The sequence below is a fragment of the Ischnura elegans genome, assembly GCF_921293095.1.
Source record: "Ischnura elegans chromosome 13 unlocalized genomic scaffold, ioIscEleg1.1 SUPER_13_unloc_1, whole genome shotgun sequence".
Classification (NCBI taxonomy): domain Eukaryota; kingdom Metazoa; phylum Arthropoda; class Insecta; order Odonata; family Coenagrionidae; genus Ischnura; species Ischnura elegans.
The window spans coordinates 3,041,633-3,064,479 of NW_025791657.1; the positions used below are offsets into that span (position 1 = coordinate 3,041,633).

Below are 22,847 nucleotides of genomic sequence, written 5' to 3' on the forward strand. Positions count from 1 at the left end.
CGTAAACCATACGGGAAAAAATACCAGAACACCCCCGATTACCTCCCGGAACATCGCCGAAAAAAAAATAAAACAAATTTAAACTCGCCTTTCCGAATAGTTTTCGACACAATTTAACCGGTGCCCCTACCACTTATTAAAACCCCCGATAACCCCGTGAAACCTCCCAAAAAATTTCTAATAAATAGCCTCTCCAGGGAAAAGAATCGTAAGACCACTCTTCCGGTCCCCTAGGACTTATCGGCTCGGAATTTATGAGAACTATTAGTGACCACTGGTTTAACACAAGTATAAAACCCCCGGTATTCCGTAGGAACCCCCCGAAAAAAAATGAAAAACTTGCCATTAAGTCTTCTTTTATGGGTACTAGTCGCCACTATTAATCCCCATTGCACTACCTTTTACAATCATCGCTACATGATCACTGTGGACTTTTGGTGACCGCATGCATAACACATTAAAATACCCGAATCCCCCTGGGCACCCCTCTCGGTGGGGAAGACCATTTATAAGGACTAGGCGGAGCAGCCGCGGGGGGGCTCCTCAACCCCAAGGCGGCGAAGCCGCCCCACAACGAGAAACGGGCGTAGGCGAGGGGGAGCTTCAGCAACCCCCGGGCGGCGTAGCCACCCCGATGTTCAAGCGGCGCAACCGCTGTGGACTCCCCCCACCTCTGGGCGGCGAAGCCGCCCCTTAAACGAATAACGGTGAAACAGTTCCGAAATGCCCTCGCCCTCTGGCACACTAAACCCCCAGGCGGCGAAGCCGCCCTTCAGCGAGGAACGGCGGAGCCGTTCCGAGGAATGAGTGGGGCACCTCCCTACCCCCTGGCCGGCGAAGCCGGCCCCTAGCCGTGTTGAGATTATTCGAACTTCAAAAGTCTTCGAACGACCACAAATGTAGACGGCGAAGCCGGAACCGGGGTTTTAAGGGGCGGAGCCCCTTAACGAGCGCGCGGAGCGTGCGAGTATTAACTATAGAACTTTGTTTAAAATTTGAAAATGCTTATAAAAAATGAGGAATTCAATTCAAAGTCTGCAATTTACGTGCAAGCAAAAATTATCCATGTGCCAAATACATTTAAGAAATCCATAATTTGACCACAAACCAATGCCGCAGTTAGAATCGTAAACCCGGAAAGGAGATAGCACAACTACTCTCAGAGTCCGAGATAATGTGGAGGAGTCGAAAAAGGTTGGAGCTGAGAGCGTGTGTATATCCCCGAGACTCTTCATAACGAATGTCCTCCAAAATGCTCGGTACCACGAGAAAGAAGTCTCTTGGAGCTTTCTGCAGCAGTCATGCTAAGACAAAAACTCTGCCATCTCGAAAGGGTTAAGCAACTTATAATACTACCAACCCACTATCTAAGTACTGTCTATCTGCTACCCAAGTCGTATTCCTTTGCTAGAAAAAGAAATGGCATAAATTTGAAACGAGGCAATCTTTTAGGGAAGTAACACATCACTGTCAACAAAGTAAAGCTTTGAGAAAACAGAACAACATGGCATCCCTTTTGGTCCAAGGAAAACCTGGAGAAATACACACATATTCAAGAACAACACTCTTGATTGATAGACCAACAAGCCTCAGCAGCCACCAAAGTCACAGCCACAGCATACGCAACCATAGGCTGGCCGTTATTTTTCCGAATTGAGAAAAATTATGTTTTCCTAGGCTCAAAATGGTACAAATGAGGTTAAATATTCACATGCTAAAATTTAGTTACTCTTAACTAGGGGAACCCATGCCTCAGGGGCCCTACGTACTGAGGACCTTAAACTGAGTTTTTTTGGGGCTGAAAAATCACTATACTTACAAAAAATGGGCAAGTAAGTTGGAGTTCACATTTTATTCAGAGAATGGTCAAATTTGAACAAAGCTCTACCATTAATATTGACACATTTAATGCAGCAAAAATTTCTATGTTGATGTTTATACTGGAATTGAGATGCATGTAAATATATATCATACAATGTTAGAACCCCGTAGAGCCGAACATGCATGGTTGCAACCTGGCCACGACATCAAATTTGAGGAGAAGAAACTTTTAGTTAAGGACAGCCGATACTTCCCTAGACAAATCAGGGAAGCAATAGAAATTCAAAAAACACCTTTGAATTTCAATAGAGAAGATGGATACTTCCTTCACAGCGCCTGGAAAAGAGTGATGAAAGAGAGCCAATCAGAGAGAAGTGCCCAGTCAGACGGCCAATCACAGTGCAGCTCCCATCCAGCCTACAGTATGTAAGCAAGGCAGAAACCAACAGCCAACACCTTTGACCTGAAGATGTTGGCAGGATAGCCAGTGAAACTGTAGTCCACAAACAAGCTGACGCGGAAGGGAACCCTGAAGAAAGGCTGAGATCATTTCTCACACAATTTCGTTTAAAAGTTGTAGATGCTGCTGAAAAGACAAAGAATTCTATTCTCACTTAGATTTTTTGAGAAAGGAAAAAGTATTTATTTTGCAAAATGACTGGATGCAAAATTGTATGACCCCAGTCCCTTACCACAAAGAGGGGTGATATAAGACTAGGGGTCTAAGAACCTGCTCCTAGAATTCCGGGGTATGGCCAACGTCCCACTTTGTTAGGTCCTGAAACTTAGATTTCACGAATCCACAACCACCATAAAAGGGAGAGAGCAAGGAAAAATTAATTTTTTCTGCATTCGTTCTCCTGCATATAAAAATCTCCGGCGTAAATTTGCCACCATAGTCTCCCAGGTCAAGAAACGTACTGCAGCCATTTTTGTCAATCGCAGGGAAAGCGTTGAGTACATCCTTCCTAACAAGTTTACCATATTGGATGATTTTGTAATTTTTTTCAATAGAAAATTATATAATTTTAAAAATTCAATTGAATACAGTAGATACCATTTAATGGGTCCACCGGTTACTTGGGACAGCCGCTTAACTGGGGCAGATCTTGAAGAACAGAACCCAATAGAGGAATATCCCAGAGTATTCTCCGCTTAATTGGGACAGCATGGTGCTTTATTGGCAATTTTCAACAGAGGAATGAATTTAGGTCATAAAAAACTGAGCAAAATAAAGGACAGAGTCTTCACTCACCAAATCATCATTTGCCAAGGGGTCTACAGGAACACTTGCAATTCCATCCGGAGCTGTTCCATGCAGCACTTCATTATTTTCTTCTCTTAGGGGGTCCATGTTCTCCTCTTTTACATGAAACTAGAAGAGAATGCTGGGTATTACTCGACTAAATCCAAGAATAATGATGAAAATAATACATTATATTCCGTCAAATGGGTCCACCGGTTACTTGGGGCAACCACTTAACCTGTTCCCTACGCAGGGCATGATTTCACAGTCTGAATTTTCTGATGCTTAAGAAGGAAGGCCAGATTTTCACGGCTTGAATTTTTTGAAGCAAAATGCTAAGGGCCGTGTTTTCACGGTTTCGCTGTCAAGCATGCCAAGTGGATCCCAACCGCCATTAGGGTCCCTCGGCACAAGAGGTCCGACCCTTTCCTATTGTCCGTGTGGGGATTACCTCGGCCCATTCCGGCTCTCAGTGTCCCACTCAAGGAAGGTGCTCATGGTCACTTATTTGTTTATAAGTTAAAATAACTAAATACGTTCATGTTGCATTTATTGAAAATCAATGCGAGGAATTACATTCTGTATGTTCTGCTGATTGGCTCCAAATTTTAAACCGAATTCTAGCGTTCATATTAACGGAGTTGATCATCACCCACAACAATTTTTGGAGACGCTAAGGTTAGATGTTTAATTGTTATTTTTATAACTTACTAGCAAGTTTATAGGAGCGATATTGTAATGATTTACATATAAACATATACGTTACTCTGTTAGCTACATTCTAAGTGTACATTTGCGGCGGTATTTGATAGAATATTCGAATTCGATAGAATTTATTCTAGAAACAGTGTTTTGTATTTTTTCTTATTTCGTTCGTAATATGAATTTATATTTACACAAGCAAATTTGCTCTAAAAAATAATATTTAGCCATTTCAAACAACAAATTTGTAAAATTCAAGTAGTTTTATGAGAATTTTTCTGGAAATTATTCTTCTAAAAAATTCTAAATGTATCATTCTCATATTTTCAGAGAACTGGAGAGCAAGCGCAAATGAGGAGAGTGTGGATTTTGGCATCATGGATCTAAAATATATTAATATCATAAATCGTAAATACCTAGAAGTAGGCTAGGAACATTGAAAGATTTCACTCGCTTTAAAGTATTTGTTGGTCTATGATATAGTGCCGTTTTGCTGAAAACCCTAAAAATAACCGTAGAACTTCGTTTAAAAGTTGTACAGGTATTGCAAAATGAAAGGAATACATTGATGAACTGACATTTAATGCAACAGTAACAATTAAAAAAATGTAAATTGCACTTGCAACAATAAACTGACCACAATAGTATGCCGGGATGGGCTGCCTTCGGGGAAAAGGGTCAAGGATTATATTTGCCCAGTTGCAGAGGAAAGGGTCCGGGACCCCGCTAGGAAAGGTCATTAAGGGGAGGAAGCAACTACCTGCACAGTCCGAAGCCAAGAAAAAACTCCATAAGGGGCGAAAAAGAAATTTTCAAACCCTTCGTAGAGCCAAAAGCAACTTCCCGTGAAGGAGCTCGGCGCGAAAAGGTTAATTGGGGTAGATCTTGAAGAACAGAACCCAATAGAGGAATATCCCAGAGTATTCTCCGCTTATTTGGGATAGCATCAGTAGCGGCGCGTGCGTATACGCATGTTAGCAAGTGCACACCCAAAGATGAATGAATTATAAAAGAAAACTATTTCTTTGCAACGAGAAGGATAAAAATCCTGAGTGCATATGCAAGAAACATGATGCTCCGAACCCTACAGCCATCTCCTTTTCGAATTCACCGATCTACAAGTGTGCGATCCGTGGCACCGCGCCGGGCACATTTTCGGTCTATGCGATCGCTTGAGGGTGCTCTGGCAGGACGAAGTAAGCGGGGGGTATGTACAGTTCAAATGGGTGATGGGAGCAGACACAAAACGATGCGAGTGTGCACGGGTGTATTTTTTGTGAGTGACTCGCAGGTAGTGTAGTGGTGTAGCCGCCACCTACACTACCTGCGCCCAGGATCCTAGTCCGTTTAAAGAGTCATCTGTACGGCCGTTTTCTACACTACTTCCTCATAGGGTGTAAGGAAAGGAGAATGAATTTCACCTACCATCACTTGTAAAGGTGTGTTTAGAATAATTATTTTCATGCATGCTAATATTATTTCTGTTCATGCAATTTTAAGGGTAGAATATACCAGTGATATGTTTTGCTTGCTATGTATTCCATTACACCGAAATATGATGCTCATGGATTGGTATTAACATAATATAAGTAAATCATCCTATATCTACTCTAATGCACACCCTAGATAAATTACCACCAGCCGCCACTGGATAGCATGCCGCTTTATTGGGCCATGACTCGGCCGCATAGACTATATACTCGCGAGGAAATTAAAATTTTTGGTTTCAGAATACTATTTTTTCATTTTCCTCCTTTAATTTACACTTATTTTTCAAAAATGATCCTATTTTTGCCCTATTTTGAAAGTTCTTGTTTTTATACTATCCGCAAGAGGATAGGACTTCTCTTTAAAAGGAGTTAGTAAAAGACAGTCATTCGGTGTCGCCCGAGGCTGTGAAAAATATTTTTAACTAAATTGTTATGATTTTTAAAATTTATAATGAACTAGCAAAACTCGCTGATTTATTAATCAAATTAATAGTTTAATAAACTTGGATTGCATTATAAACATTCTTTAGTCTCCTTTCCATCATTTCAACATTTGTTTATGCCCATGTACTGGATAGTTCGCCTAATTGAGGCAGCCGCTTAATTGGGGCCAAGTGCACCAGTCCCGATACGTCCCAATTGACAGGAATCTACTGTATTTCACAATTGAACCATTCAATTGAAAAGTGACAAACTTCAATTGGATTTTCTTTAATTGAATATTTTTCACCTGAATTTTTTTCAATTGAATAGTTCAACTTAATATTTTTCAATGGAATAGTTCAATTTAACATTTTACAATGGAATATTTCCGAAGGGTGTAAAAGAGGAATAAAATTAGTCTGCATTGGGACTCAAACAGATGACCCAAGCAGCATAAGAAGGGGTGAGCACTCGTCCAACAAGGTAGCTGAGAGGGATCGATTACTCAAGGTGGTGCACGAAATCTTAACATGAGAATCTCTCTCAAACCCAGGGCTGTAGAAGAAATCCATGGCCCTTTTTCTACGTCAACATTATAGTTTCAGAATACAACAGGGTTCCCACTCTAACTGAATTATAAAATTCACGGTTTTCTCCAGGTTTACACGGTCTATATTTTGTCAAATTCACGGTCTGTTTTTTTTTATTTCTAAGAATAAATATTGATCACATAAAAATCACCGACTGCACGCTTACTAAAAATTTACCAATACTGTAAACGCCGGCAATGCAAACGCAGCAATGAAAGTACTCCTTTTTATGTCGCCTATCGTTAGCAAAATTTAGAGCCTGATAAATGTTGAGATTGGGAAAATGGAGGGTGACAGGGAAGTGAAGAGGTGTCTGATTTCTCGTCAGGGTTAATGATCACTTTGGTTAGCAGTCTTCCAATGACAGGCTTAAGGTCTGTCTCTCGTCATGACACACGGACCAATAATTGTGCTTCGAATGTACATGTGCAGACAAATGTGTGGACATTGTTTGAGAGTTAATGACCTTGAAACATGATAGACATATCGATTTTTCTTTTGAATGGTCAATTGTAGTTCCACAATCAAGTATGAGAGGATTTTAAGGTATCAGAATAAAATTCACAGCTATTTCCAGGTTAGTTCATGGTAGACGAAATTCACGGCTTATTCACGGTTTTAACAGGTTACGTACCGGGTTTTTAAATTCCTAGGAATGCCAATTTGGAAATATGTGCCTATTAGGATGTAATGCCTTTGGTTTAAACATGGTTAAAAAGCTAATTTTTAGAATATAACTTTACCCAATCAAACGTAATGATGCATCAATTCATTATGAATAATGAACAACAACTGAAAACGTACTAATTAATACCTGTCATACACTTTAATTGTTTAGCTTGCCTCGCCTAAATCTTCGTCATCCATCCGGAATGTTCAGGAAAATAATTACGAGAATTCTTGTCATCCGTACGCAATTTGTTAACATGAGAATTTGTCTTGAACCTGGGCCTATCTGGAAGAAATCCATGACCCTTTTTCTACATTACCTACATAGTTTTAGAATATAAAATAGGCATTCAGATCCCGAACATCAGTCTTGGTTTGTCTCCTTGTGAGTGGTGTTGGGAATATATTCCACCAAAGAGTGAATCTGCCTTACAGCAAAACTGCACTAGACAAGGCAAGAGTACACTCACCAATTTATCAGTTGCCAGTGGGTCGGTGACATCACTCAAAATTTTAGCAGGATCTGGTGTGTGCAGTGTAGAATAACTCTCTGTACTGCACAGAGCACTCTGCAAGTGCTCTTTGTACTCCTCTTTCACGCGAAACTAGAAGAGAATGCTGGGAGTCATTTATAAGGAAACACCGCGTACCTTGCTCAGCCTTTATCAATATCACATTTTTATGGCATTCGGAATTCCAAACACATATCTCAACAGGTAGTGGTTCCTTTGAATGGGCCTCAGTTTGGCTGTAATTAATTAATTTGCATGCAGTACTTTTTGCAAGACTTATATCATTCCAAAATAGCACTTCTATTGCCAGTAGGTCTGTTGATATAGTGGATAAAGTTGTCCACTCACACCCGAAGGGCCAAGGTTTGAGGCTTTGCCACGGCAGATTAATTTGTAATCTCCATATTGATCAGACAGCGACGAGTTTTCATTGATTTTAATCACAGCAAGCATTTGCATGAGAGAATTTTTTTATCCTCATAATGGCCTTTTAGTATTTAAGCAGTGTAATTTCGAAGGAGGACATAAGGAGAATAAACTTGCTACCCTCCTCAAAAACATACCAAAAGACTAGTGGGGAGTAATAGCAGTAGCTTTTTTTCAAGAAGTGACATTTGCAGGTGGTTCTTGATATTATGCGGGTTGGAGTACGGAATATATTGGGAAGCAGGGAGCACAAGCATATTTGTTTATTTTAAATAATCAACTTTTATTTCATCCTATTTGTTAATTGAAATGATGTTTTCGAATGGTTTTTTTAGTATATAGGTACTTTGTAGGTAAACTCCCAGTAGAGTTATGTGAATTACAATTATTCGGGAGATATGGCAATTTATATTCGTTTCATGTTATTATTAATTACATCTGCATACCTATTGCTGCCTGTTGTGAGCTTTAATGGCATGTGCTCTTGCAAGAAGTTGTTTTTATTTTTAATTTGGAAGTTGACCGGTATAAGCAGTACAAAAAACTTTCTAGCACACTCTCACCCTTGGTACTATAGTCGTCATATCTCCACGTTTGAAATGACACTGCCTAAATACCTAAATGCTAAAATGGATTTAAAAAATTTCTTTTGCCTATGCTTGCTGCAATTTCAATTAATGAAATATTAGCTGCCTCATGATCAAGATGAAGATTACAAAATGTACTGCTGTGGTGAAGCCTCGAGCCCTGTCCCTCAACGTTGGAGTCGACGACGCTATCCAGTATACCAACAAGCCTACCTGCAATTGAAGCGATGTCTTGGAATTGTATTATTATTATAGTATTCTACCGATTAAGGTAGGTTTCAATGGAGTACGCAAGAAGTGATCTGGGAGCCTCCCTTTCCTTCCAGCACTGACTTCTTTAACTCACAGTAAGGCCTTCTCTCTTTCAATCTATCTAAAAATCCTATTCTTCTCCTTCCCCTCCCTCGTTTCCCTAACATTCTACCCTCTAGCACCATTTTCAACATCCCCTCACCACTAAGAACTAACTCCATCCATACCTTCTGTCTCCTCCGTATCTCATCTAAAAGCTGCCTCTCCTCGCCAACCATATCCAGCACTTCGTCGTTCCTTTTCCTCTCCGTCCATTTCACCCTCTCCATTCTTCTCCATACCCACATCTCGAATGCCTCCAATCTTCTCTCATCTTCTTTCCTCAGTGTCCACGTTTCCGCACCGTAGAGAGCTACACTCCAGATCAAACTCTTCACTAACCTTTTCTTTAAACTCTTACATAACGATCCTCTTAGAAGCTCCTTCCTGTTCATGAACGCCTCCTTCGCTAATGCAATTCTCTTCCTGATGTCCTTACTACTGTATCCATTTTCCTCTAACGTACTGCCTAAATAGTTGAACTGCTCAACCTGCTCAAGTTTTTCACCACCCACCTTTGCCTTAAGTCTCACATTCCTCGCTCGTGATGCTTTACAAAACCGCATTACCTTAGTTTTCTTGTGATTAATCCTCACCCCATATTCCTCGCAACGCTCGTATAACGCATCTACTAGAGCCTGAAGCCCCCTTGCTGACTGGCTAATCAGCGCCTGATCATCCGCGAATCTCACTGATTTGAAATTCATTCCTCCCACTTTTATTCCAGCTTCTAACTCATCCCATGCTTCCCTTACCATCTCTTCAGCGTACACGTTAAAGAGCAGCGGCGATAGAGGACAGCCTTGCCTCACACCTCGGCCAATGCTTGCCCACCCGGATTCTCCGTCCGCTACCCTCACTTGCGCAGTCTGGGCCATATACAGATTACGAATCAGTCGTCTATCCCTCCAATCTACACCTGTTGTCTTGAGAATATCCATTAACTTTACCCACTTCACCCTATCAAACGCTTTTTCAAAATCCACGAAACACGCATATACGTCCTGGTCGTATTCTAGGTTCCTCTCCACGAGGGACCTCATTATTGCTTTTGCATCACGAGTTGATTTCCCCTTTCTGAAACCAAATTGATCTTCGCCCAAATACTCGTTTGCCCTCGCCTCCATTCGTCTGTTCAATATCCTCAGCACCACTTTCGCCGCGTGCGATATTAAGCTGATAGTCCTATAATCTCCGCATTCCACAGCTTTCTTCTTTTTCGGAAGCGGAATTAAAACCGTCTTCACGAAATCTTCCGGCCAGCATCCCTCCTCATAGATCCTGCGCACTAGTTCGAAAAACCTTTTCTTACCTTCCTTCCCTAGATTCTTCAGAAGCTCACACGGGATATTGTCTACGCCTACTGCTTTCCTAGCCTTCATATCACAAAGTGCTCTCTCTTTTTCCGAATCTAATATCCCCGGCCCAAGATTATCCTCCTCCAATGCACTTTCCTCCTCTAGAGTCAATCTCTCTGGTCTGTTCATTCCGTCATACAGGTCCTCCACGTATTCCTTCCATCTACTCTGTACCTCTTCTCGCTCGGTTAGCATCCTCCCATCTTTAGCCTTAATTTTAGACATGGCTTTTCCTCTTTTGCCGCCCGATAGCGACTTAACTTTGGCGTACAACGCGCCTATTTCTCCATCCTTCTGGAACTTTTCCATTTCCTCACACTGTCTTTTCCACCAAGCCTCCCTTGCCCTCTTAGTTTCACGTCGTAATCGATTATTCAGTTCCCTATACATTCTTTTTCCCTGTTCTGTGTCTACCTTCTTCCACTTCCTCCTCTCCTCCATTTCCCTTATCATGTTCTCCGTTATCCACGGCTTCTTTATCCTTCTACAGTCAACGTAACCAATTGACTTCTCCGCCGCTTTGACTATTCCTGTTTTAATATTATCCCATCTTTCCTCAACAGTCTTAGTACTTTCAATCTCCCGTATACTAATTTCCACTAGTTCCTGATATTCTCTCCTCATACTCCCCTTCAGGGCTTCTACGTTCCATTTCTTCGCCTTCCTAACTTCCTAACTTAAGTCTTTTGAATCTTACGTTGCATTTCATGAGCACTAGATTGCGGTCCGAATCAGCATCCGCTGCGGGGAAGCTGCGCGAGTTTTTCACACTATTCCTAAACCTCTGTCCTACCATAATGTAGTCTATTTGATATCTCCCCACATCCCCTGGACTTTTCCACGTGTACCTTCGCCCTTTATGATGATTGAACCACGTGTTTGTGATGAATAATTTGTTTCTCCTACAAAATTCTGCTGCTTTCTCTCCCCTGTCGTTCCGTATTCCTAGACCAAAATCTCCTGTTTCGTTTTCATCCCTCCCTTCCCCGACTGAGGCGTTCCAGTCCCCCATCACTACCAGATTTTTCTTACCCGGTGTGTCTCTAATTATTTCCTCGAGCTGTTCATACACCTCGTCTACTTCTTCTTCCCTATGATTGCTAGTGGGCATGTAAACTTCCACCACAAGGTTGGTGGGCCGCGCCTCAATTTCTACCACCAGAATCCTATCGCTTACCTGGTCTATACCTACCACACGCTTACCCATCTTCCCGTTTAATACTAAAGCTACCCCTCGCTGACTCTCTTCCCCTCCACTATATATAACCCTATACCCATCACTCCAATAGTCCCCGCCATCCCTCCACCTCACCTCGCATAATCCTAAGATATCTATCCTCCCTTTATCCATTTCCCTTTTGATATTTTCTAACTTCCCCGCCCTCATCATAGTCCTCACATTCCACGTCCCTACATTAATAGCCGACTTCTTCTTTTCCATCTTCTTGGTCTTCTTTTCTTCCTTCTTCATTGCTGCTGCAGCTGATGATGATGATGATAAGTCTCTGCAAGGATTTCGCATGTTGGCGACCCCGAGGACCTTGCCGACCTCGCTGCCGTGCCCGACACCCGCCCTTTGCGGACGGGTCCCGGGCGATGAGATTCCGAGGCTCATTTGGTTGTACTCCATGTTTACAGGGAAGAGATAATTGGTAGGGTTTCCCACTTCCATTCCAACAGTGTTTTTCACGTGACACCATCACGTGGACTACCTTTCGTCTGGCTCCTACCCTTCGACCTATCTGGCATGGGTGGCCCTACCGGGAATAATTTAGAATTAATCCCGCCAGTGCAGCTCTAGGGGTCATAGGAACGCGCAAGCCTTTCCACCGCGACAAGGTTGTAGCCCAAGGGAAAGGTGGAATTGTATAAGGCTTGTTAAAAGTACTGCATGCAAACTAATAAATTTAATTACAACCAACTAAGGCACATTCAAGGGAACCACTACTAGTTCAGATATATGTTCACCATTCTTAAGGCAATAAAAAATACAGCATTGAAAAAGGCAGAGCATGGTTAATGGTCTCTCCTTGTCAGTAAAGGAAAAATAATAACAATAACCTCTTTAAAAATAATGATAAACCCTCTTCTTTTACATGAGACCACTGAAGATGGACAAAAGAATGTACTCATAAGCTTTTTGTCTCACCTTGCCTGAAGTTCACCTCCTATAGTATTTAAAAATCCTTTCCATTATTTATTATTTCATACAGTTAATCATATCCATGAATGTTCCTCTTCCACTCAAACTTACGAGCCCATGAAAATGCAAGCCATTTCTGTGTTAATTCATATCTTTGTAACATGGATATACTTAGTAATTTCTAAAGAACTTGATGTAGAAGGTTGTTTTTGTGTGTTTTCCACGCAGATACAAAATAGCAATTACTAAATTAACTAAAATGTTATTCGATCCAAAGAATATTGTAAATGTTACTGAAGGCATATCCTCCCAAAAATTTTTGATGACGTTCCTTGCTAGGGAATATACTCTCTAATATACTCAATAGTAAAAATATAATAATTTTACAAAACAAAGCTATGCTAATCTCTAACTAGTTCACAATTATGATGGTGATAAATCACATGGACTGAGAAAGTAATGAGAAATTGAAAAGGAGAGTGGAAGAAAAAACAGCCCTTCTAAAACCTCTAAAAGGAAGACAACTAAATTGGCCACATCACGAGATGCTTAGGCCTAATTTAAAAAATATTCTAAGCACAGAAGGACAGGGAGAAGGGCAATGGACAGTAGGTTGGGCTGATAAAAGTGTTTTTTCCTGATCAAATTTGCCAAGCGGGAAAGTAGTGAAATGAGCCATATTCTTTGATATATTGGACAGACGATGAGGATAGTTAAAGAACAAGAATTATTGTGAACATGCTCGTGCAGAGCACAAAATGTTTGGTTCATCCATTCAAGTAAACCGGTGCGTTCTATTTAAATCGAAGTCAAATGTTCGCCCAACTAAGTTAAAATACTTCCAAAGAAATATTAATTGATTCCTTTTGGCAATCATCCTGTACACAGGCATCCCCCGAGATACGTAAGAGATGCGTTCTGGTAGACTCTGCATAAGTCGAAATTTACGTAAGTTGAACATTCTGCATTAGTGCTTCAGAGATTTCAATCGGTGGGGAGGGGATCGGGTGGGAATTCTAAGCGGAGAAATGCGTGGTAAATCCTCGGTGAAGTTTCATTCAATTCACTGCCATATTCATGAACTCTTCCACATATTCTTAAGTTATTAGCTACAAAATCAATAAACATTGATATAGTCTGACAGCTGCATCTCGAGCATTGCCAATCAAAATGCGTAACATTATTCCCCGAATAGACCGATCGCGTGTATTCAACGGTATCTCAACGCTACATTACTAAACTGAATATAGTAGACCCTCGTTATTACGAATTCCACGGGACCGAAAATTCAGAGGTTCGTAATAACGTAGTTCGTATGAACGTTTCTTTTAGGAATCGTCGAAAAAAACCGTGTGTGATATATGCGATTAAATTACGCCGAAATATATACATAATCAGGAAAATTCGTTCCAGTTTCGGCGGGCGGCATGACGTAATCGAGGGTTGATATCCTCCCGAGTACAGTAAGTCTGATTTACGAACTAGATGCGTTCCAATACCTTGTTCCTCTGTTGATAAACCTACGGTCCGGCCGCCGAGAGCTGTCCGATGACAGGGAGAATAGTCTAGGTCGGGGCAGCGTTGCTAGTTGAGAAAGTAAAACGCCTAAAAAGGCCTTCGTGAAGAGAGGAGACGGAAAGGACGACGAGCGTGAAGGAACCAGTGGAAGAATCACTTGTTTTGGGGTTTCGAAGAAAGGGCATGTTTTAGTGGATCGGGCTTATTTCGCAGCTCTGTATGCATCTGACAACGTTGTATGACTAGGCGATGGTGTGAGGTGCGCTTGTGGGGCAGCAATTGGCTGCAAACCGCGCTGGCGACGGGTTATCCGCACCTCCTATTGTGCCATCATGGGACCGGTCGTGCTATATCCAAGGCATCGAGGATTACGGTTATCCTGCAGAATGCAACACTTCAAAACAATCTTGTGCTAACTCACGAATGTGAGGAATTGATCTAGATAGCCGTGCAACGCAGCCAGAGCCGAAAAAAATCGCTCTCCACGGCAAAGAACGGGCGAAACGCTGAACAGTTCCTAACTTCACACCGGAATGAATGATATGTTGTTCAGATTATGCCCAGAGTACGATTTTCTCTACACCGCACGGCATGGCAACGGCTAAAGCAAAAGACGCCAAATTCGAAAATTGAATTTTTTGAATGCTGAATGTTGGTAAATCGAATGTGCGTAGGAAGAGAACTAACTGTGCATCAAGTTAACCAGCTGTAATGAGTCTGTCACCATGATTCCCCAGGAATGAAGCTTGTTATATGACGTTGCGTGAATGGTGAAGAAATAACCATAAATGACGCTCTTGGTCACAGTACACGCGGGCAACTTAAACGTGGCGTTATTATTAAAACTTAGCGTAGTGAATATCCATCTAAATGCCATAGCTTATGCGTGGAACTTCGTAATAAAGCTCATTCTGTAACCGCCATGACCGGGACTTTGGTTCGTAATTTCGAAAATACGAAAATTTCGTAATAACGTTTCTTTTCCGATAGCTTGGATAGGCCTTTTGCTCGGGACCAACGATTTGCTTCGTAAAAACGAGAACTTCGTAATAACGTTGTTCGTATTAACGAGAGTCTACTGTACTTAAATTGATTCATTATGTTATACTGCAATCTAAGGGCCTATAGTCTGCATTGTCTACTTACCTTTAATCATTATACCTTCTGCCTTTTATATATTACGTTGATTGATGAATCTGGTCATTTCACTGTCACAGTTAATACACGTAGGAGGGGTGTCAAGGATTACGAGCTAATAACACACAAAAATACCAGTAAATCACTACATTCTTAGGTACATTCACACGCACATACACTCAAATTTTCTTCGTTTTGAATGATTCGTTCATTCTCAACACAGCTCCTCTGTATTTTTTCACTTTTTATCAAGTGAGAGGAAGGGTTGTTTGTTTCTATTGAGTGGTTCTGGCAATGTTCAATAGAGGAATGAATTTAGGTAATAAAAAACTGAGCAAAATAAAGGAAAGAGCATTAACTCACCAAATCATCATTTGCCAATGGGTCTACGGCAACACTTGCAATTCCATCCGGAGCTGTTCCATGCAGCACTTCATTATTTTCTTCTCTTAGGGGGTCCATGTTCTCCTCTTTTACATGAAACTAGAAGAGAATGCTGGGTATTACTCGATTAAATCCAAGAACAATGATGAAAATAATACATTATATTCCGTTAAATGGGTCCACCCGTTACTTGGGGCACTAAGGTACCGTGTAAGTAAACTCCCTTTGGAGTACAGTGAATAACATGTGTTCGAGAAATATAGCATTTTATAATCGTGTTCTTATTAATTATGTCTGTACGTATGTTGTTGATAGCCGCCAGCCTTTAATGGTATGTGCTCTTGCAAGAGTAGTTTTCATTTTTGATGTAGAAGTTGATCAGTATAAGCAATGAAAAAATTAACATTTTGGCGCACACCAACCCTTGCTAGTGTAGTCGTTGTATCTCCGCGTTGGAAATGACATTGCTTAAATGCCTAAATGCCATTATGATGATAAAAAAAATAATCTCATGTCTATGCTTGTCGCAATTAAAATTAATGAAAAAGTTGACGCCATATGATCATAATGAAGACAACAAAATAAACAGCCATCATGGAGCCCCGAACCATGGACCCCTGGGTGGTAGCTGTATACGCTAACCACTACCCCACCTGACCCGCCTGCTTCATGGGGTGACATTATGGAAGTATATGCGGAATGTGAAAAGTGCCGCATGAAAATTAATTAATTACAGCCAAACTAAGGCCCATTCAACGGAACCACTACTAGTTCAGGGACGTGTTCACCATTCCCAAGGCCATAAAAAATACAGCATTGAAATAGGCGGAGCAAGTTTCGTGGTCTCCCCTTGTTAGTAAAAGACATTCATTCAGCGTCGCCCGAGGCTGTGAAAAATATTTTTAACAAAAATGTTATAATTCTTAAAAATGATAATAAATTAACAAAACTCCTTGGTTTATTAATCAAATTAATAACTTAATAAACTTAGATTGCATTATTAACATTCGTTAGTCTTTTTTCTACAATTTAAAAGTTTTTATGCCCATACATAAGAGAGTTTGCCTAATTGGGGCAGCCGCCTAATTGGGGCAAAGTGCACAACTCTCGATACGTCCCAATTAACCGGAATCTACTGTACCTATTCTCTTTTACCCGAGTCTGCTAATACCAGCCAAATGCCTCAATGCATGAGATTTTTGCCACTAACTTAGATGAAATGGACTAAATTTTTATCAAGTCAGGTAAAAGGTGGCTTGTTTCTAAGAAGTGAGCCTGGGGACGTTCCACAGAGGAATGGATTTGCATCACAACAAAAGTGAGGTAAACAAGGAAAGAGTGTTCACTCACTAAGTCGTTGGTTCCCAAGGGGTCTATGGTATCACATGCAATTCCATCTGAAAGTGTTCCATGCATCACTTCATTATCTTCTTCTCTGAGGGGGTCTTTGTTCTCCTCTTTTACCTGAAACCAGAAGAAAATGCTGGGTGTCACTCGATAAAAGCCAAATAATAATAATAATAACATATATGCGCCATTATTTTTCGAATTTCTCTCAGGACACCCCCTCATTTTATGCCAAATGGTGTAAAAACATACCCTGTAAAATGTTGTTGCAATTGGATAATGGGAAAACATGCCGCATCACACTCAAAGTTGAGATATTTTGGTATTTTCGGCTGTTTTTCGGATATGAATGGTATTAAGAAGGCGCAGGTATTTTTCAACTGATTGTCTACGGTAACTGACGACACGGTGGACATTTGGCATGATTCTCCTAAAATATTTTCCAAATGTGACCAGTGGTTCCTGAGATACGTCCCCAAAAGTAAGCGCGTCCCATCCTAGGCAGACATTTTTGGTGGCACGAGGGTAGCATACACTCAACATCTGCTGATCATTCTCACTCATCGTAAAACCATAAAATTCTTTAGATAAACTTTAATATTCGTCAATATAACCTTTCCCATTATTCAATCGCAATAACATTTTACAGGGTATGTTTTTACACCATTTGGCATAAAATGAGGGGGTGTCCCGAAAGAAATTCGAACAATAAAGACCACCCTGATGCACCATATGATGACTTTTCCCAGACTATTTCAAAGTCATGCACATCAATTGAGTTGATATTGCACAGTGGAAGAGAATCCAAGTTATAATAAGTGTAGAGCTAACTACCTCAAGTTTATATAGGTAACTGTGTTCTTCTTTGATTTTCCAATTCATGTAATAAGGCAAGTTACTAAACTCCCAGACAGAAAATAAACATCTATTAGATATCTAGTAGATATCTACAGATAGATGAATAGTTATCTAATAGACATCTATCATAGATATCTATTAGATATATTATTGTCAAAATAGCAGCAGTTCTAATAGATATCTACGGTAGATGTCTATTAGATATTTAATTATCTGTTTTATACTTATCTATATCTATAAAAACTTTTCTCATGCCTATGCTTGATGCAATTAACATCAGTGAAAAAATTGTCGCTGTATGATCAAAATGAAATCTACAAAAAAATTCCACGACATGGCATTGAACTTGTATTCCCCGTTTCATAGCAAATCGCGCTCACCGCTACACCAACTGATCCTGTTGTAGAATTAGAGCTTTTTTGAAATTATATAACGATTGTTAAAAACACCACTCTGAAATAAATTAATTACAGCCAAACTAAGGCCCATTCAATGGAATCATACATCTATTCATAGATGAAAATAGACGATATATAGATAGTTGGCATAGTCACCACGCATCGTTCTACGCGTCGCAAAATTTTTTCAAGTCCGCCATCACTCCAGTAAGGAACCAAAAAAATTGTCCCTAAATCAAATGTTATATCTCTTCCATAGCTCATGAATCGCGTTTTAAAACACACTTTCGGAGATGTATCCAAAATCGCCCCCTGTCACCCGCACATCTAATAGATGTCTAATAGACATATATTAGATATACATCTATTCATAGATGAAAATAGACAATATATAGATATCTATTTTCCGTGTGGGCTGAAGTCAAGAGAGAAGGTTGCTTAACCCTTTCAAAGCTATCCTTCTTCCCGGGGTAAAGTCAAAAAATGTGGAGGGTATTTTAATAAAATGTAGCAACTGGGAAAAATAAACATTATATAGTTAATTTTTTAGATATCTTTAAGCGGTTCTTTTTTAATTTAATGAGATTAAATTGGACAATAATCACAACATTTTTATATGCTTGCTGATATATGTTTCTTTACTTCAATGTCCTCAAATTTAACAACAATAACGTAAAAGCCGATATTTCAGCGTGACGCACTTTTCAGCCGAGTGGTAAAAGCTGATATATCGGCGCGCCGCACTGAGAGGGTTAAACAAATAGAGAACAATCTTGATACCAAACCGTGTTACAGTAAAGACTACTGGCTTGTAAGCAGAATTGAGAGAGTTCACCATAAGCCTACTGCATAGGATAAGCAGCATTTCATTCATAACATTAGCAGTGTTGTACAGCAAAGATTGACTTATGAGTAAATGGATAAGCGTGATTAGACTTTTTGCCTTCTGTCATACAAGTGAAGGTCAAAATACTAAAGAAGTCTCCACAAAGAAATGCCAATACTTACGGCAGTCAAACCCATTTTCATCATACAAAGTAATTATTACTGCAACAAAAATTATAGAATGAATCTTTCAACACAGATTTTACCCTGGATCAGTGGCAGATCTATGGGGGCTATCCTTGAGTTATCCTTCCTTGGGCTATCCTTGAGTACCCAATTTACACTAGATAGAATGGTAATTTTTTCCAACCCCCACTACTGTTGGTATTTTAACCCCACATAGCCTCCACCTTGACGCTATCCTGGATCTGCCACAGCCCTGGATGATGATAAAACTTACCGACATATTGGCAGTGGGAAGATGGAAGTCTGGCACCGGAATGAATATTTCAGTTGGTTGGACTGAGCATGCCATCTGTGAAGAGCCTGCAATCGCATCTCGAATGCAGTCCTTCGCTTCAGCAGAAGACCCCAAATTTTTATCAGCTTCCTTCACTTGTTCAATACTCTGCTGAGAGAATTACACTTATAAACAACTCACCTCCTTCAAAATCAACAAATCAGAAATGCTTTTTATCTTGATGAAACAGGATTTTTGAAATCTCATCAATGCCATTACATAAAAATTGAAAGGTGCCTGTAAAAAAATCACTCATAAATAGAGATACGTGAAAATCCCACTTTCACTTTTATTTCATCGCACTTTCAATAACAGTTTATCGCATTTTGTAGCGTCTATTTTTTTTATTTTCCTAATGAGGTAGATGACAATAAAGTGTAGGGAAACACAGTCATATGACAAAATATAGAATATTTTTAATAATTATGTTGTAGAACAATTATAAATTAAGGAATAAGACACATAGTGGCGGAGGTGCAGCTTGCCCGCGCCCACTTGTAGTTTGCTGCCACGTTGAGTTCCAGCCAATAGGGTAGTTTCCTTCATCAAAGAAAACAAAAGGTATTGATGGCGATTCGTTACCCACCATTAGTGTATTCATAATACACAAATTATTTGGTTTTTGAAATACCGGTTTAGACGAATAGCAAGGGTCAAATTTTATCCTCATTTGAAAAAGGCCAGATTGGCGCCCATGCGATTCCACTCCACGTGACGTCACAGGGACCTAGTTTCTACACGAGAGGATAGGAGTTTTACATCATCTGAGGTTACCAATGCATGCATGAGGCACAGAGCTCAGGGAAACATGTCTTAATAATCACTATTAAAACTGGCTAAGGTCGGAAAGTTTTCTTCGCTTGATAAGGTATTAATAAACCTTTTTTAAACCATGCGCTACCAGCCAGGAAGGTACTCAGCTACCCGTTAGCATCCTGCGTCCTATCAGTGCTCAGAGCCTCGATCAAGGTCACCTACCAGGCGGGAGGGGGAACCAGAAATGCGTCGCACGGACTTTTTCCCTTCATTCCTACTTACGCGTCGCGTTTTCGCGCGCTTGAAATTTTTCCCTTTCCATTCAATCGCGAAAAATAGATATCGTCATTTAAAAATCTAAAAGCGTGAAATACGTACTCTAGGAGTAATAATCTTTTGATTTAGAAAATAAAAAAACAATAGGAAACCACCCTATTAGCAGCTGGCCAGTCGCTCACATGCTTGAAGTGGTGAGTATCGGCGGGGCATTTAAACTGCACTCGGCACAAACTGTACGAATTCTGCCACCAAAAGGCAAATTTGCATAAAACTACCACAGACGTCCAGTCATCGCATCTATATCGCATTTGCCATTTTCACACATCTCTACTCATAAACTACATGGTCGTTAGAAACAAAATTGGGGAAGAAGATTCTTGGTAGACTCATTTCATATTATGGCTCTATTACAACATTCTTGGGGCCATGAGAAGGCCTTCATATCGTCCCATTCACAGCAAATTCATGTTAATCCTGGAATTGATATCAAGGTCATGCTAAGTATCTTACTTCCCCTATTTTCAAGTTGCAAGCTTGTGCTTAAAATAGAGATTGAGAGTAAGAATCTTCACTGCTGAATGAACAAAATTTTTTTTAATGTTTTGCTGCATTTGCTTCTGCAATAATAATTTTCAGAGAAGTTGTGTTCAAAAGGACATAATCACTAAATAATAAATTTACTAAGTGGTGTCTCTTAAACTTGAAACCTCCTTTAAAATCAACAAATTAGGGGTGTTGTTAACCCTGATGAAACAGGATTTCTGAAATCTTACCTACGCCATTACGTAAAAATTGAAAGGTATCCATATGTCTGTTAGTCGATCATGCGAAACTACAAAGCCAGAAAACAAAACTGGGCGAGACCATTCTTGGTAGGCTGAGTCCATATAATGGCTTTGTTACAACATCTTTATGGCCATAAGAAGACCTTGAAATTGGCCCGTTCATGGAAAATTCATGATGCCCTTTGAGAACATGGAAGTCATGCTAAGTGTCTTAATTCCCTTCCTTTCAAATTACCAGCTTACACTTAAAAAAGAGATAGAGGATAACAATTGTCACTGTAAATGAACATGAAAACTAAATTTCAAATTATTTCACTGGATTTGCTTCAGCAATAATAATATACAGAGTACTTACATTTATAAAGGCAACATCAGTAAAAAATATTTTTTTACAGGGGTATATTAGAAACTATTGTGGAATGAGTTAATTTTGTTAACGACATGTTTACACATTTCAATATGAAAGTTAACATGGGGTCTATTATGAAGACTACGTGGAATGAGTTAATTTTGTTCATGACCTCTTTATGTATTTAAAAAATGAAATATGGAAGTTAATATGGGGTCCATTATGAAGACTATCAGCTTTTTTAATAGAATAGACACTGATCAGTATCTTGGCCTACTCCATTTGGTGTGTGATTTTTCTATCAGAAGGTAAGTGGCTTCGTAAAGCTAACAGTTACTTGCATGAAAATAGATAAGCATGGTTAGACTTTTTGCCTCATATTGTTAATCTAGTTTAGTTGCCCAACTGAGTCATACAATATGTACAGAGTGATTACCCTAAGGAATACATATTTACACTTTCACAACTGAAGGTCATTCTCCTCTGTTTTTACTGTAGAAGAGTGATTAACATACCAATATATAGGCTTTGGATAGTAAGCAGTCTGGCATGAGAATGCATGTTTCAGTCATTAGTACTCAGCATGCACAGCGAAGTGCCTTCAATTGCATCTTGAATGCAGATGCAATTAGAGTTACTTCACGGCCCACAATTCAGTCCTTTGTCTCAGCAGGAGACCCAAACCTGTCATCAGCTGCCTTCTATCCTTCCATACTTAACAGAGAAAGTAACAGTGAACCACTTTAACTCCATCAAAACCACCACAAAAGTGAAAGTTCCAACCATTGATGAAACAGGATTTTTACTATCTCATCCACACTTTTACATACATAAATTTTGAGTGGTAGACATGAGTTACTCGATCACACAAAATCTATAGGACCATCTTAAACAAAATTTGGCAGGAAGTTACTTGGTGCCTGGGGTTCATGTTAAGGCTACATGAAAATCGCCCTGTAGCCCTGAAAGGCCTTCAAGTGGGCTCTTTCATGGCATATTATAACAGCAATTATAGACGATATGAAGGTCATGCAGACGTTTCTCAATTTCCCTCTTAAATTTCCTTATCGAGGGTTATAATTTTCACAGTTAAACAAATGAAAAAAAAATTCTTTTTCTTTGACTCATTTTGCTTACACAGTAACATTTCTCTACGTAGTTGTATTTCTTACCTCAAAAGCACTAAATTCTCTTTGCTCAACAATGGTGTCTTTGATTAGGATCATTGATTTAATTTAACCCTTGGAGTGCCGGGGTGCGCCATTGCGCTCCTCCTATATCTCGCTAAAAGCGTCACGAGCACCATGGCACTCCTGCGAATTTTTTTAATTATAAAAATTAACTCATATTACCAAAAAATCATTAAATACTAC

The 22,847-nt window shown here is 39.9% G+C and overlaps 1 protein-coding gene across 3 annotated transcripts in view; it reads right to left on the reverse strand.

Moving 5' to 3' along the window:
- LOC124172441 (zinc finger protein 16-like) overlaps positions 1 to 22,847 on the reverse strand; it is a 109,403-nt gene that overhangs the window by 16,068 nt on the left and 70,488 nt on the right. The window contains exons 3-7 of one of the 3 annotated variants that reach the window (XM_046551878.1): positions 19,246 to 19,413; positions 16,708 to 16,821; positions 15,337 to 15,456; positions 7,412 to 7,546; positions 3,077 to 3,196 (exon numbers count right to left, since the gene is read on the reverse strand). In XM_046551878.1, coding sequence (XP_046407834.1) covers positions 3,077 to 3,196; positions 7,412 to 7,546; positions 15,337 to 15,456; positions 16,708 to 16,821; positions 19,246 to 19,413 — 657 coding nt within the window. Of the gene's footprint in view, positions 1 to 3,076; positions 3,197 to 7,411; positions 7,547 to 15,336; positions 15,457 to 16,707; positions 16,828 to 19,245; positions 19,414 to 22,847 lie in introns of all 3 variants that reach the window. The other 2 variants (XM_046551877.1, XM_046551879.1) reach the window with 2 other exon arrangements.